Below are 15,755 nucleotides of genomic sequence, written 5' to 3'. Positions count from 1 at the left end.
ATTGGTATCCAGTGTACAGTAGATGAATATGGAGGACCAAATGGGATGGAATGAAATGTGTAAGTACATCCATCCATTTTCTTCTGCTTATTCCTGTTAAGGGTTGCGGGGGGGGGGGGGGGGGGGGGCGGGGGGCTGGAGCCTATCCCAGCGGTGTTCGGGTTCACCCCGGACAGGTCGCCATACCATCACAAGGCCAAGTCATCTTGACAGAAACCATTCACACTCACAGCCATGCCTACGGTCAATTTAGAGTCTGGATTAACCTGGTCCCCTCTTGATGTCTTTGGACTGTGGAAGGAAGCTGGAGTACCAGAGAGAACCCAGCAGGCACAGGGAGAACATGCAGACTCCACACAGAAAGATCCCATGCTGCAGCCGGGACTCGAACCCGGATTAATTAAAATGGGAATTAAATAATAAAAGTGTCGTTAATTGTGTCATTAATTAATCACAAATCAAGCCAAGACAGGTCGACTTCAGATAATCAATTGATACAGTGCAAGTAAACATGTTCTGACAAACTAGGTGGCGCACACTTCACACTACATGCTCTGGGTCAGCGGGTCCCACTTCAATGCTCTCTGCAAGGTTTAAAATATTTAAAACCACCTCCCGAGAAAGTTGAAGAATGTCCTCTGCAGCCGCCGTGTTTTGAAAGACTTCAGACGAAAGCAACCGATTAGACTAGATCAGTGTTTGTCCCGCCCACTGACTTTGATGGGTGAGTTTGACAGATGAAAAAATCAGAAATTAATTCATGAAGTGCTGCAACACATGTCCATGAAATAATTAATTAAATAGAGAAATGATTGTATATGTTTTTGCATTAAATGAGCTGGTATCTTAATGAATTAATGGCACTTTTATTTATTTAAATCCCATTTTAATTAATTAATGACACATTTACAGTAAGTATTTATTTAAAGATGTATTTATATATTTCACTCTGTCCCATTTGGTCCTCCATAGATGAAACATAAAATCATAGAATGTGAATTTTATCCTGAGGGATCCATGTGGATGTACCTCAGTTCCTGGTGAAACTAACTGAACTGACCTTTGCCCTCTCGAGCTGGACTGTGGCCTGCTGCTCCCGCTCCTGCCTCCCACCCTCCCTCTCCTCCTCCAGGGACACATCTGAGTCAGATGGTCGGCTTGTGTAGGAATCAGCTGAGCCCTGGAGAACAACAGCAAGAAAGAGATGGAAACAACATGTTACCAGGGAGGCTGAGAGGTCCCGGCGCTGGTGAAACAACTGCAGGGTGTCAACTTTCTTTATGACATAGATTAAAGCTGACAGCTACAGGCAGAACAGAGTCATGAAACACTGCCATACGCCACTTCACATGACCTATTCACACAAAAAACATGCAAAAGTGGAATGATAAATGCAGGACATTGAAAAAAGAGATGTGGGGGAAGACGCGCAGAAACGCAGTGTGTGTGTGTGTGTGTGTGTGTGTGTGTGTGTTTTTTTACTGGGAATGCTTGTTGCCCTCCTCTCTGTACACGATCAAAGGCTGGCAGATTAAAGATGAACCGAAAGGTCTCCAAATGCTGCTTTTCTGTTTTTTCAAAAAGAAATTAGAAACACAAAGCACCTGCATAATAGACAGCTAGGATGGAGACCCTGACATATTCGGTTGTAAAAGGTTCTCCAAATAAACCTGAGTTTGAATGACCTTTGAGGGAACTCCCTTCTGTCTGCAGTCTCAGAAAAACACTCAGCTGTGGTTTGGTTTGAGCAAAGTGTGCAGGTTGAAAGCCCGTTTCAGCGATGAGCGCGTCTGTCGTCATGAGGAAACAGCATCAAATCGAAAGTGAAATGTAGTTTGTAACAGGTCTAATGTTAATATCTAACTTTGTAGGCTGCTGCCTATTTCTTTCGAGGTCATCTACAGCTGTCTGGTTTAACAGGGAGGAATTATTCATGGTTTTGATTTTCATTTACCCTCTTGTCAACACTGTTCTTATACATTTCACTTGGAGAGATTTCAGATTTCATTGAAAGAAAACAAACAGACAAATAAATGAGCACATTAGAGGTGCACATCGATATTTTTGTGTGTTTTTTTTTTAGTTTTTGATGGAGTCAGGGTTGTAGATGAGCTACTTCAAAAAACAATCCACAGATAAATCCCAGACAATCTTTAGTCCTGACAGTAGTTCAAATGTGTTGCACCTCAACCATAAACAACATTAAAACCGAACAACTGCAGGGAAGTTGGGAAGCAAGGCTGAGTGATAAAATAAGAGCAAAATGTCACCTTGTCAACAGCACTAAGGCTGTGTGTGAGGCTACTTCAGGCTGCAGATCACCCTCATCCCATCACCATCAGGGGAGCCATCTTTTTTTTTTGTAGCTCAGCCACTCCCTCACACATCATCCTTATTAGCTGTGCTGCTGGGTTTGAGGAGCAGCAAAAGCACCCATCCACTTGTTCAAATGAGGGAGAGATAGGGAGAGAGACAGAGAGAGACAGAGAGAGAGAGACAGACAGAGAGAGACAGACAGAGAGCGAGCGAGCAACTAGTCAGAGACAATGTGCCAACTGTAACGAGTTAGAGTGGAGACAGAAACGCAGCCGTAGAAGAGAGAATTATTCCAGCAGCAATGTGCTCATTAAGCTCCAGCATCATACAGGCAGTGAGCCCACCAGCCCGCAGTGAGGGGTGGGTCTTGCTGCTGAGATGCTTTTCATTTCAGATATCCCGACGAGAGTGGCTGCAACAGGGACGACCACACCATGTATGCCTCCCGTTATCCACGAGGTGACGGTCCATGCACAGCTGTGTCCTGTGCAACAATCACAAGCGCTTATTACTGCGCTGCTATTCACACTGAATGAAAGATAACTCCAAATTATCCTTATCAAGCCCGATAAGTCCACCTATTTTTCCTTAGAGACAACTGTTGCAAAAACATGGGATTTTAGCCTAGGCTGATTACCTACACCACATCCTAATAGTGCTAGATAATGTAGTGCCTGACAGTGTGGAAGTGTTGACTTTAGACTTTAGAGAAACACGTTTCTGCTCAGAGGTCAGCAGGTCAAATAAGGGTTGCCTGGGGAAGCTTCCAGGTGGGAATGTACATAACTCTCTGATTAATGTTAAATATCTTTGGGGAAAATAACATGAAATGTCCCACTAGTTCAGTGACACACCAAGAAGTCCTCTTAATGTGTTATAAATGTGAGCAGCAGCAATGTGTCCCATCATTGACAGGAGCTGGTTACCCACACTGTTGCATGACGATACAATACATGTCAGCAGAGTTCAAACAGAAGTTATATCGACGGCATTGTTGGTCAGGTGATCGGCAAATATGATAAGATCAGTCTGTTTAGCTGATCTGAATCAGCGGCAACTGCAGTTAGAGGTTGCCATGGTGATGCTAACTGATTAGTTTAGACTGAGACTGGTTAGCTGGTCAAAGGCTGCAGCTGCTGCCACCTCAATCTCTCCTGTGTGTGAGACTGAAGATTCTGTTGACATCTTTATTAGTCCAAAAAAAATAAAATAAAACGCTGCTTCCGCATCACACCACTTATATCCACTCTTAAACTCCACTTTCCAGTCCAATTTGCTCCCATTCTCCAACTGTAAAAGTCCCTACGTATGTAGCGTAAACTCTGCTCCTCATCCTCCACTAAACCTGAGTAATCATTAGCATGAACAATGGATCCCTCCCCATAGGCAACATTTAGTGTACGGACCACAGAATCTCTTGTGTCCATGGGCTAATTACAGCTCATCATTGCTTTCTGGTGTAAGTGCGGGAAACTGTAGACATCAGACAATGATGTGTAATTCCCATTGTCACTTGTATTAGATAAGGGGAAGGAGTACATTTAGAACCACTGCTGACATCAAAGTGATTCATTAGCCTTGCGGTGCATCTGACCCACCACAGTCATTTGTGACCTTCTTCTATCCCCCTCCATCTGTCCTTTAAGTCCACAGTTGCACATCAGTTTCTGTCAACGCACGTATTTCTTCAGTCCCCATAAAGAGACGATAAAGACATAAAAGAAATGCAGTCGAGATGTCAACATGTTTTCACGTTTTTCTTTTTCAAGTTTTCACACAACATCAGCAACATTGCCAACAAGTAAATCTAAGTAACAGTACACATACAATCACGAAGAGCTGTGAACAAAACAGTGCAAGACTCACGACATGAACTGTGACGACTTCTTTACTTTCATGTCATGCAGTAAGGTGATCTCTCACTGGACGACTCCTAATAACGGCATTCTTTTCACCACAGAATGGAAACAAATGCATAAATAACTCACTGGACAGGATAACATTTTAGGCATTAAAAAATGATGCTTGTATTGAAAAAACAAACAAACAAATAAATGAATACATAAAGCACGTTATATTCTCAAATATGTGCCTGCTATTGCTAATGTCTTGGTGCCAGAGGACACCAACAGGACACGTCCACGTCCACGTCCACATCTCTGCCTCAGCAGCTCAAAGCTCTTTTGGCAGCACCAGCAGGACCAGTGTGGTTCAGTATGTTGCATCTTGAGCGCATGCAGATCAAACTGCTATCAGAAATCGTGTGTTCAAAAACACGTTTGGTTTATACTTGTTGTGTGAGTATTAAAAATAGCAAAGTGTGATACTTGAGTAAGGTTTCCTCCCGTATATTGACAACACAGTAGACTACAATGTTGACTAGTAGGTGTACATGCTGATTTATACAAGTTTAAGCCCAATCCATGTCCACCTATTTTTTTCTTGATACTTCTAGATGGGTTTGTTTGTTTGTTTATTTGCTTTGTATCGAAACACCCTGTCGACTGTCGGAAAAATCAAGCAGTGCTGAGTTTGTGTTGGGTCTTTCTGTTTTGAGAACGATCAGCTCCATTAATTAAAATAACTCACGGTCCTCGGCTCACTCGTTTTTCAAAATGTGTTTCTTTTATATGTGCCAGGGGTTTGGGCTGAGAAGGGAGGCTTTTGTTTCCCTCATACCAACCTGCATCACTTCTGAACAAGTAACAGCTGCAAAAAGAAAGTGTCAAGTGTGCACAAGAGCACAATGGGCTAAAGCTCAAGGGAGGAGAAATTATGCTTACAAAGGTTTACCTGACATCAGTACTAAGGCATGATGTATTACTTCAGGTTCTGCCCAGTTCATCAATTCCTTCTCCTGTGTTTGTGTCTTTCTTTTCCACAACAGTCTGATGCAGATTACCATCCTCATCCGCTTCAGCAGAAGACATTTATGATAACACACTGCAACAATGAAAGGGACAGAGGTGTGTTCTGTCCTCGATGAGCCGGTGTGACCACTCTACTGTCTTTTTCTATGGATATGTTCTCCTGTAGGTGTGCCAACAAAAGCCTGAGTAATGGCATTGACAAATAGCCAAATAATTACTCTGAGGTCACAGTTTCAAGCACACACAGGAGCTTACATATCAAACAGGTTTATTCTTGTCCTGAATATGTCAGGTTGGAGGCAGGTTTCAGTGGGAAAAATGCAACGACTGCATATCAGTAATTTAATGAAACTCAATGCAATATGTGCCATGGAGGATGTGATCCACAGTAAGCCTTTATAATCAACCTGCTGGCTGGAATATGAGGATTAATGCTCTTGTCCAGGGCTTCAGGCGTCTCTGCTAATGATCCATTCAGAGCCATGGGAGTCTCTCCTCCTTGATACAAATAACTGTTATTTACCGCTTCTTTACGAATGAAATCTATAACCAGAGGACATGAGAGGAAGAAGCATCCAAAAAAATTGGTCACTACAGATGAGCGTTGACTTTGTATTTAAAAATATTTAAAATGATAAAATATTGAATGACCTGGAAGTTGGAAAAAAGTCCCTTTTAAAGTTTGACAGTGAAGGTAGTGTTTAAATTGAGTATTAGCTCCCTGATGATACACTTGATATTTATTCAACAGAAAAACAGCCATGTAAAGCTTAAAGCTATGTAAACAAGGAAAAACTCGAATGAATGACTGTTGGATAAATCCATTTCTATTCCCAGCTCATCAAGTACAGACGATCAGTGACCCAATGGTGCCATGATGGAGCAGGTAACACCAGTTTCATTAACAGAGGAATGTCAACTTCATCCATCCATTTTCTACCGCTTATCCTATTAAGGGCTGCGGGGGTGTGTGGGGGGTGGAGCCTATCCCAGCAGCCTTCAGGTGAGAGGTGGGGTTCCCCCTGGACGGGTCACCAGTCCATGGCAGGGCCAACACATAGAGACAAACAACCATTGGCTCTCCCAGCCACGCCTACGGTCAATTTAGAGTCTGGATTAACCTGGTCCCCCCTTGATGTCTTTGGACTGTGGGAGAGAACCCACGCAGGCACAGGGAGAACATGCAGACTCCACACAAAAAGACCCCGTGCTCCAGCCGGGACTCGAACCCAGAACCTTCTTGCTGTGAGGCGACAGTGGTAACCACTGCACCACCGTGCCACCCAGGTATGTCACCTTCCAAAATAAAACAAATCCGATTTAAAAAATAACTAGAAAAAGTGTTTTCTGCAGAAGATGGAATGTGAATGCTTTGAGGTGCAAGAAATCACTGAGGCAATGCTGAAAATGGCTAAAAGACACAAAAGCTGAAATGCAAAATCGAAGCATGAAAGCTGATTTAAATTGAAAGATGAACAAAGCTTAATTCTTTAAAAGGATACATGTCCTTGAAAGTCTGAGAATTTCAATGTTTGAAAGACTAGTGTGGCTATAAGCATGCAGAGGAAGACAGAAATACGCATAATTTTCCATGAGATGTAGAGAAGCAAGGTGACAAGTGGCAGGAAAAACAGTGCAGAATGAAAACATGGAAGGTGACAGTGAACAAAGTTGAATTGACTCAAGGCTGGAGGTTTGGAGGAGACAGAGGTGAGGAGAGGCAGAGCAGGTGGACGTTCTAGCAAGGAGGCTGAAGCCCATGGACACTAGCGTCAGCTGCCAGCGCGTTTTGAGGTGCCTGGGAACGAGGTTTACTCACTACCCACTGGCCCCCCTGACACTCGGATACGTACCAACATAGTTGTCAAAGAGCTTTGCGTATGTTTTTGAGACACTGAGACGGCAAAACTGGGCAACTAGTTTGCATGTCAAATGAAAAATAAATTGTATCAATGACTCAGACAGCCGTCATCTCCCCAGCAAGTACATTTTCGAAACGATTAAACAACAGATTGAAAAAAATATTCACATTTAAAATCTTAATATACCCCTGAGAAAGCACAGATAATTAAAAATAAACCTATCCATCCATTTTCTACCGCTTATCCTGTTAAGGATTGTGGGCAGGGTTTAATTTGAGCCGGATCCTGCTGGAACAAGATCACCTACAAAGTCACCTACTACAGCTAGCCACGTTCACCTACTACAGCTAGCCAGGTTCACCTATTACAGCTAGCCAGGTACATCTACTACAGCTAGCCAGGTACATCTACTACAGCTAGCCAGGTACATCTACTACAGCTAGCCAGGTTCACCTATTACAGCTAGCCAGGTTCACCTATTACAGCTAGCCAGGTTCACCTACTACAGCTAGCCAGGTTCATCTACTACAGCTAGCCAGGTTCACCTACTACAGCTAGCCAGGTTCATCTACTACAGCTAGCCAGGTTCACCTATTACAGCTAGCCAGGTTCACCTAATGCTAGCCAGGTTCACCTACGACAGCGAGCCAGGTTCACCTAATGCTAGCTAGGTTCACCTACTACAGCTAGCCAGGTTCATCTACTACAGCGAGTCAGGTTCACCTACTACAGCTAGCCAGGTTCATCTACTACAGCTAGCCAGGTTCACCTATTACAGCTAGCCAGGTTCAGCTACAGCTAGCCAAGCCAAGTCTAACGTGATGTGGGGTGTTTTGGACAACTAAGACAGAATCTCTCGGCGCAGCCAGGGTGTTGAGGGGATCCAATTTGATGGCTGCAGAAGCCAAGCACAGTTCACGGGCCTCTTTACTCAATGATCATCACAACATGTGTTAAACTTCCACAGTGCATTTCATTATGTCCTTTTTACAGACGATGTGGTCCTGCTGGCTTTATCGGGCCGTGACCTTCAGCGCTTGCTGGTTTGCAGCAAAGTGTGAAGCAGCCAGGATGAGAATCAGCACCTCCAAGTCCAAGCCCATGGTCCTTGCCTGGATAAGGGTAGGATCATCCCAGGTCCCATTTCAAGCTGACAACTGATGGATGTGTCTCGCCTATTTGAACTGCAACAGTGAGAATCAGTTGGTGGTATAATCTACTTCTGCAGATTGGTAAATTGAAGTTTCTGGAGTCTCACCAAACCATAAGCTCATCCCATGAGCTAGCCTGGCACCTTCAGGTAGCAATAAACCAACCTTCAGTTTGACAGAACCAACATGGTCTGACAGAGCAGCAGTTGTCAATCCTAGACCTCAGGGGAGATTAAAAAAAAAAGTTTATTTTCCACTCTACATATTTGCTGTGACTTGGTTTTCAAGGCTTAAGTCACTCACTGATGTCCTGGCTACCAGGAAATATAATATATATAATATATTGTTTAATTTTTGCCCTGCTTTACCTTTATAAGTGTATGATGATGCACTTACACCAGAAACAAACATGTTCAAATTGATTTATTATTCAATGTGTAGGCCATGGCTCCTAAAAGTAGCAGTGAAAGGGAGTACTTATAGTAAGTAGTACCTATGACCCTCCCTATCCCCACTATCAGGGCTCAGAGATCAAAGGCAATTATTAAAGTCAGTGCCCAAAGTTCCCAAGGTACTACACTAAATCAAATAAACATGTAACATGCAGAAAACTGCGACCAGCCATCAGTTGCTCTGCCCTCTCCCCAGCAGCAGACAGAGCTCCTCCAGGGGCTCCGTCTGCATAAGCGCCACTTCAAGCGGTATTTTCGGATGACGACAGGCCAGTTTGACGACTTGCTAGCTAGGATCGGTGACAGAATTTCACGAATGGACACCAATTCATTCAACTGCTTCTTGTAATTTTGACACATAGTGTCATATAGAACCGGGTTTCCACACATAGCCACAATCAACTTGTCCGCCATCTTGTCAGTCACAGTCAGTCACAGTCAGCCGTGACGTCGGGACATTCTCAACGCTGACTGGCTGTCTTGACGCGAGTTTTTCGCCAAAGTTCAATATTTTCAACTTTCGCGAATGGCGAATATTTCTCGCGAATTTCGCAGCGTGAATAATTCGCGCATTCGCCTCATTCGCGGTGCCAGACTGAAAATTCACGTCATTCACGCGTTTGCATTGACTTTAAATGGAAACTGTTGGCGCGAATGACATGAATTCGAGTTCGGTGTGAACGCGCAGACATAATTAACACGGTTGCACGCTGTGCAAATGAAATCGCATGAGTATGTAATACCATTGAGAGGAAGGTCGTAACTGGCCCACGAATCAGCGGTGGTTGCATCATTACTTTCTAAGTCAAATAGCTTCTCAGTAGCAAAATCAACCAAGTACTGAGGTAGTGTCCACAAAAGCTACAAGCTAACTTTCCCAGGAAAAGCTCTGAAGTGTGCAGTTTGGATAAACCTGTGGCTGCCATACTCAGCCTTCTCTAACGCCTTTTTCATTGCTGCCATTAAGTCCCACTTTTTAAAAAATTAAATTAAAAAAAAATCTGATTCTTGAAGTCTCTTCCGTATTACTGCCTCGCTTGAGGTAATCATAGCTGCTCTATTCAACGATTTGGTGTCCAGTAGAGGTGCCCAAGTCCATGTCAGGCATGTCCAAGTAGTTGCTCTGTGGCCCACTCCACTTTACCCTCAGGAAGACAGTAGAAGAAGAATTCAGAGTGTCTGATTGGTTGATTTGGAGCAAACATTGTTGAAACCATTTAGTTGGCCCAATGATGGTCGTACTGAAACTGTTGAAACACTGGCAGTAATGACTTGGGATGAGCAAGAAGACCATAGAGCCCCCCCCCCCCCCCCAAACTACAAGATAGCATGGCCATCTAATAGGTGATGGTGATATGTGCCAATCTAAAACAAAAAATAAACCGCTATTTTTATTCTAATCTTAAGCATTTATATTTTAAGAAGCAATAAAATCCATTCTATAAAGATCTGTCATATGTTTTTCAAGCTTCTTTTTTTCTGTCTTGCAACCCACCCTCCTGTCTGTGTCCTCCCCCGGTGTCCCAACAGGGGACTTCATCATGTCTTTGTTGCTGTCAGGGCCACCCCTCCCTAAACACAGAACGAACATGCGCTGTGCATAGGGCCTCATCTTCCATGAGGGGCCACATTTTGTGCGAGGAGACGCATTTATGAGCATATGAGCATTGTGCGTAAAGCATCAAATCAGCTTGAGGAAGAGGAGACCAGCAATCTGACCGCACGTAGCTGAAATGATTGACAGCGCTCGACATCTGACCAATCAGAGCGGTGCGTCAGTAGGCACTTCTAGAGCTGCAGATAGCAGATGAAGGGCATGTCGAGATGTCCTAAAGACATCATGAGTCAAGAGCGAGCAAGAGGAAGGAAAAGACAAAACAAGAGGAAACTCTTCAAGATTACTTGAAGGTGGGTTTGTTGTTGAAATAAAACTGTGGCTGCTGCTCTTTAGATAGGAGGCCCTGCCAAAAGTCTCCAAACTCTCACATGATCTGGCAAGACAGCCTTAAAACCTATAGGAAAGCCCTTTGTAAAACTAGAGCTGCCTAGTACTCAGCACCAGGGGTTAATTTGAGCCGGATCCTGCCGGAACAAGATCAGGCACCTCTGAATTTTGGGCTGATTTGGGCAGATCTGGCACCTCTCGTATTAAAAAATAAATAAACATATATAAAAACATTTTAAAAATGTGTTTAAAATAAAATGTCCCTCTCTCATCCCTGAGCTGTCATAAGTACGTGCATTCCAGCGCCTTATGATTTACAAATTAAACAATGGTCATGAGGGGTGGAGCCTATCCCAGCAGCCTTCAGGTGAGAGGCGGGGTTCCCCTGGACAGGTCACCAGTCCATGGCAGGGCCAACACATAGAGACAGACAACCATTCACACTCCCAGCCACGCCTACGGTCAATTTAGAGTCTGGATTAACCTGGTCCCCTCTTGATGTCTTTGGACTGTGGGAGGAAGCTGGAGTACCAGAGAGAACCCAGCAGGAACAGTGAGAACATGGAGACTCCACACAGAAAGACCCCGTGCTCCAGCCAGGACTCGAACCCGGAACCTTCTTGCTGTGAGGCAACAGTGCTGACCACTGCACCACCGGGCCTCCCGGAAAATAAAGCCAATGGTGGTTATTTCTGAAATGAGTCCATTTCCCACCTCCAGACCTGAACCTGGCTCAGGTGTAAATTGTGATTTGCAACTATCTTCATAAAAATTGGATATGATTAAAACGTCACATACCCTCTCCTGCTTTTGTCATACCTACCAGGGCCTCATGAGGGGATCTCTATTGAACCCTCCGTGATGTCATATTTTAACTCGTCTGTATTTGACGAGTTGAGGGTTTAAATATCTTTATGATAGTTAATGCTGCCGCCATCTTAATAAAGGTGAAGTTTCACTTTACCATTTCTTCTGATGAAGAGCAGTTTGGCTCCAGACATCACGGGGGTTGATGAGTGTGTGAAGCCCGGAGCCCTGCAGCGTGTCAGCTGTCTTGCTACTGTTTGCTTTATTGTAGCTCAGCAGCTACCCTCTGTGGTGAGGATCTTCATGCTTATGTTATTTGTACCAACATGCTAATTTTAGCAATTACTATTTCAACTCAGGACTCAAAATTTGCTTTCTTAGCCAAGACAGAGCTGAGTGGTGCACATCCCCTGAACTATGAGATACAGGAGCAGAAGGGTTTTCTTTGGTTTCTCCCTGATTTAGCGCTTATTATCAGCATATAAACATTTAACAAATGATTAAACACCAAAGCACTGATCTACAAACAGTGCTTTACTATTAAAAGATGCTTAGAAATCGTACAAAAACAACACGCATAGCTTGACTGGTAATTTTATTATTTTTGAATTTTCAGGAAATGCTACAAGTTCACACGCCATACAATCCTGCTAATTTGCTCCAAATAAATGTACAAAGATTAAAAAAAAACTCAGACAGGGAGGATATTATCTGATGTAGAAAAAAAACAAACCTAGGTTCACATTTATGTTGATTGACATTCCCTACATTTGTCCATCCATCCATTGTCTTCCGCTTGTTCCTGTTAAGGATTGTGGGGGGGCTGGAGCCTATCCCAGCAGCCTTCCCCCTGGACAGGTCACCAGTCCATGGCAGGGCCAACACATAGAGACAGACAACCATTCACACTCACAGTCACACCTACGGTCAATTTAGAGTCTGGATTAACCTGGTCCCCTCTTGATGTCTTTGGACTGTGGAGGAAGCTGGAGTACCAGAGAGAACCCAGCAGGAACAGGGAGAACATGGAGACTCACACAGGAAGACCCCCATGCCCGAGCCGGGACTTGAACCCAGAACCTTCTTGCTGTGAGGCGACAGTGCTGACCACTGCACCACCGTGCCACCCCAACATTTGTCATTTTATTTATATTTATATTCCAGCTGCCGTATGAATAACAGATGATGTCATTCAGCTCACGTTGCTGGAGAGGACAGAGGCACTTTGAGCCATTCCCACAGTTACTATCATGTGGACGGACACAAGCAACCTCTCTGCCTCGTCTCCTTGTCTCTGTCTCCTGTCTCTACCCCCCCCCCCACACACACACACACACACGCACACACACAGACAAGAAAGTGGTTTGAGGGGTTATTATCTGGGAGTGTCAAGTGGCCAGTCTTGACTCCATCGTGCCACACTCAAGCTTTATCTGTTCAGATGCCGAAGCTCACCCCGTTGTCCCATCTCCATCCTCCTTCCAGTCCTCCCCTGACCTCCACCCTCTATCTGTTCCAAGAATTCTCTCTCTTCATTAAATCTATCAGAAGCTGACAGTAGACACACCCGGTGAGAAAGTAGAGCTCATAATACCTGCAAAGTAGGAAATGCTGAGGATTGCTTTTCCAAGTTTTCTTCAGTCAAACACCAATGCAGCAGGCTTTGTATTTCATGACAAACAAAGAAGCCTCTGTAAAGATGAGTCATTTATTAAGCTAATAAGGCTACGTGCACGAGCGGTGAAGGGATTTACTATTTATACTGGAGACATAAAACAACTCTCAGAGACGTCTGATCAGGCTGAGCCCATTCTTGTTCTCTTAGATGCTGTATGTTGACCTAACAGCAGCTACCAGCTACTACTGACCATGTTTTCACCCCATTTCTCATGAAGAGCACGATTCCTGTCATAAGGGTCTCATCATTAAATCACATCTCACGGCACAATCTTAAAACTCACTGTGGGGTTCATTTGCATTTCTGTGATTGCAGGTGAAGCAAGGACGAGAATCCTTGGCGTAAAGTGTGACCAGGACTTGAGTGAACCACAAGTCAAGGAAGTGTCCAGTCGTCTTTTTATCATCTGAGGAATACCGCCATGCTGCTTTATTTGGTTCCTGCTGCAGACCTGGAGAATCTCATCTGTGCGTTGATTTCTTCATGCCTCAACAACTCCCAATACACCTCTCTACATCTCGACCAGAAACCACTCCACCGCCCAGTTGGGTCAGCCCTCCACAGTTGGACCACATCACCCCTGTGTCAGCAACCCTGCACTGGCTGTAGGTGGCATGAACTCCCCCCTCCCTGTATTTCAGAGCGTCTATGCCTGTTCTGATAATCTGCTGCTAAAGCCCCGCTAGCGGTTCCAGGGTCTGGGCAGGCTGACAAAACAAAGGTCTTTGCTATAAAGGCCCTTCGGGCTCAGGGGAAAGGAGCCCTGATAATCCAGCTCCCCATTTATCTCCATTCCAAGACATATTTGTAGGAAAACTTCTGAGACTTGCCGTTCAATTTTTCACGACACTTTCTAAATTGAACTTTATATGGTTTTAGATTGATTGCCTACAGTGGATGCTGATAAGAACTTTATTTCTTATACTACTACAACTACTACTACTACTACTACTACTACTACTACTACTACTACTACGACCACTGTACTAATAATAATAATTTAAAAACCTTATTTGGAGTCACAGTCTCAGCAGTAAAATCAAATCACACAAAAGACTTTATTGTATTTTCTTTCCTTTGGCTGCTGTCTGATGATCTAGTGGGAATCCCTCTGCTCCACCTACCCACCACTCTCTGTATTACATCTACTCATCCGCTTTTTTTGAGATGAAAAACTGAGATCTGACATGGTGTGTCCAACAACATGAGTTGTATTTGTGCTCTATAAATAAAGTGACTTGATCTGACGTGACTAACATTTCTGGTGCAGCTGCAGCTACTGCAGATCATGGCTGAGAGGTCGTGTGGCTGTATGATCACAAAGCGTGGTGGCGTCGGAAAGAGGAAGTCATTCCAGTGGAATAAATCAACAGTAAGCAGCAGACACTTGACGCTGAACCGTCTCAGAAAACACTCTGATGCTGAGCGCTGTCACACAAGACAGCCTGGAGGTCGATACAGTTGCTTCCTCACTTCCAAAAATCCAGACACCCACAAGCGAAATGATAAGTGCTGATAACAAACCACAAGAGCCTCAAGTGTGTTTTCTGTAGTGCTGCCAATGCCGTCCGACACGTAGAGCAATGTGGAGCAAGTCTGTTTATACAGGCATGTTTTTTTTTTAAAACCTACATTGACTGGATGTTGAGCAGTTTGAGGGGAGTACAAAGAAGCTGTGACCGCAACCCGAACGTATCATCATCGCCTTGATATGGACAGTTTGTTCAGAAACACCCCAGCGTTCACTCGCTCTCAACTCCTGAGAGTCACCCTCTGAGCGCATGAAGTTAAAGGTCACTTTCTGGGAATCTGATGAAAACTCAATCAAATCTGGCAAATTTCTGATTCCACTGAAACTGAACTCCATGAAGGGATTCGAATAAACTCCAGATCGGGTTTGTACTTCTAACCAGGATCAATGTGGTGGCTTCTCAGAGACAAAGTTGCCTTAACGCAACCCTGGAATGGTCACAGGTGTCTGTGTTTCTAAGACGAAGGCGAAAGAAATGAAACCTTCTTAAAAGTGGGACTTTGGGATCATTGCGGTTCTACTTTACTGCCTCCTCTGATTCGTCATGACGCCACTTTTCATGTGAAAATGGATCTAATTAATGCAGAAAAAACAGGGCCAGGATCATTTTTTTCATAAAAACTTGTCTCATGAACTCTGCCAAATAGAATTTGATTTTTCTCAGCAGGGAATGTCTGCGTGTCTTTAAGTTTCTTCAATAAAATACCTCTTTTTAAAATTTCCCACCACCTTTAAAGCATGGCTAAAAGAAATTCAAATCAGACTTTGAGCACAAACACTAAAGCAGATGTGCTTATTTGGTGGGTCAACAAAAAAGGTGTAAAATCCCCCTCCAGTTTTAATCTGGGAGAGGAAGCCAGGATGTCAGGTGGAGTTACACAAAGGTCTCGACAGACCCTGGCTCAGTGGGAATCCCTCCTCCCCTCCACCCAGCAGCAGCAGCTCCTACATTTATTGCCCTTGTAAGCATTTTTCTGCAGCTCTGACACATTTTTATCCCATGGTTGCTGCCGTCAATACACATTTTGGTCTCAGTGTATCATAATGAGAAGCCGAGCGTAGCAGCGCTCGTCCGTGGACAAGATGAGAATGTGCATGATCAGAGCTGCTCCGTCTTCTCTGCAAACTGTGATGATGTAAAGT

At 44.1% G+C, this 15,755-nt stretch overlaps 1 protein-coding gene and 1 long non-coding RNA gene across 3 annotated transcripts in view; one reads left to right on the top strand and one right to left on the bottom strand.

Moving 5' to 3' along the window:
* The window catches only part of cacnb4a (calcium channel, voltage-dependent, beta 4a subunit), a 42,722-nt gene that overhangs the window by 12,942 nt on the left and 14,025 nt on the right, over window positions 1-15,755 (bottom strand). For both annotated transcript variants that reach the window (XM_086220881.1, XM_086220880.1), the window contains one exon: window positions 1,061-1,180. In XM_086220881.1, the coding sequence (XP_086077007.1) occupies window positions 1,061-1,180 (120 nt within the window). The remainder of the gene's footprint in view (window positions 1-1,060; window positions 1,181-15,755) is intronic.
* LOC147252543 (uncharacterized) lies at window positions 7,298-14,314 on the top strand. The gene is made up of 3 exons (XR_015118629.1): window positions 7,298-7,403; window positions 8,042-8,170; window positions 13,397-14,314. It is a non-coding gene; the product is annotated as an uncharacterized LOC147252543 (long non-coding RNA).

Source organism: Aulostomus chinensis, chromosome 12, assembly GCF_037954235.1.
Source record: "Aulostomus chinensis isolate RoL2024-O1b breed Wild chromosome 12, RoL_Achi_v1.0, whole genome shotgun sequence".
In the NCBI taxonomy this organism is placed as follows: Eukaryota; Metazoa; Chordata; class Actinopteri; order Syngnathiformes; family Aulostomidae; genus Aulostomus; species Aulostomus chinensis.
The sequence above is the reverse complement of the archived record's forward strand: the minus strand, read 5'-3'. Positions and strand labels throughout refer to the sequence as shown.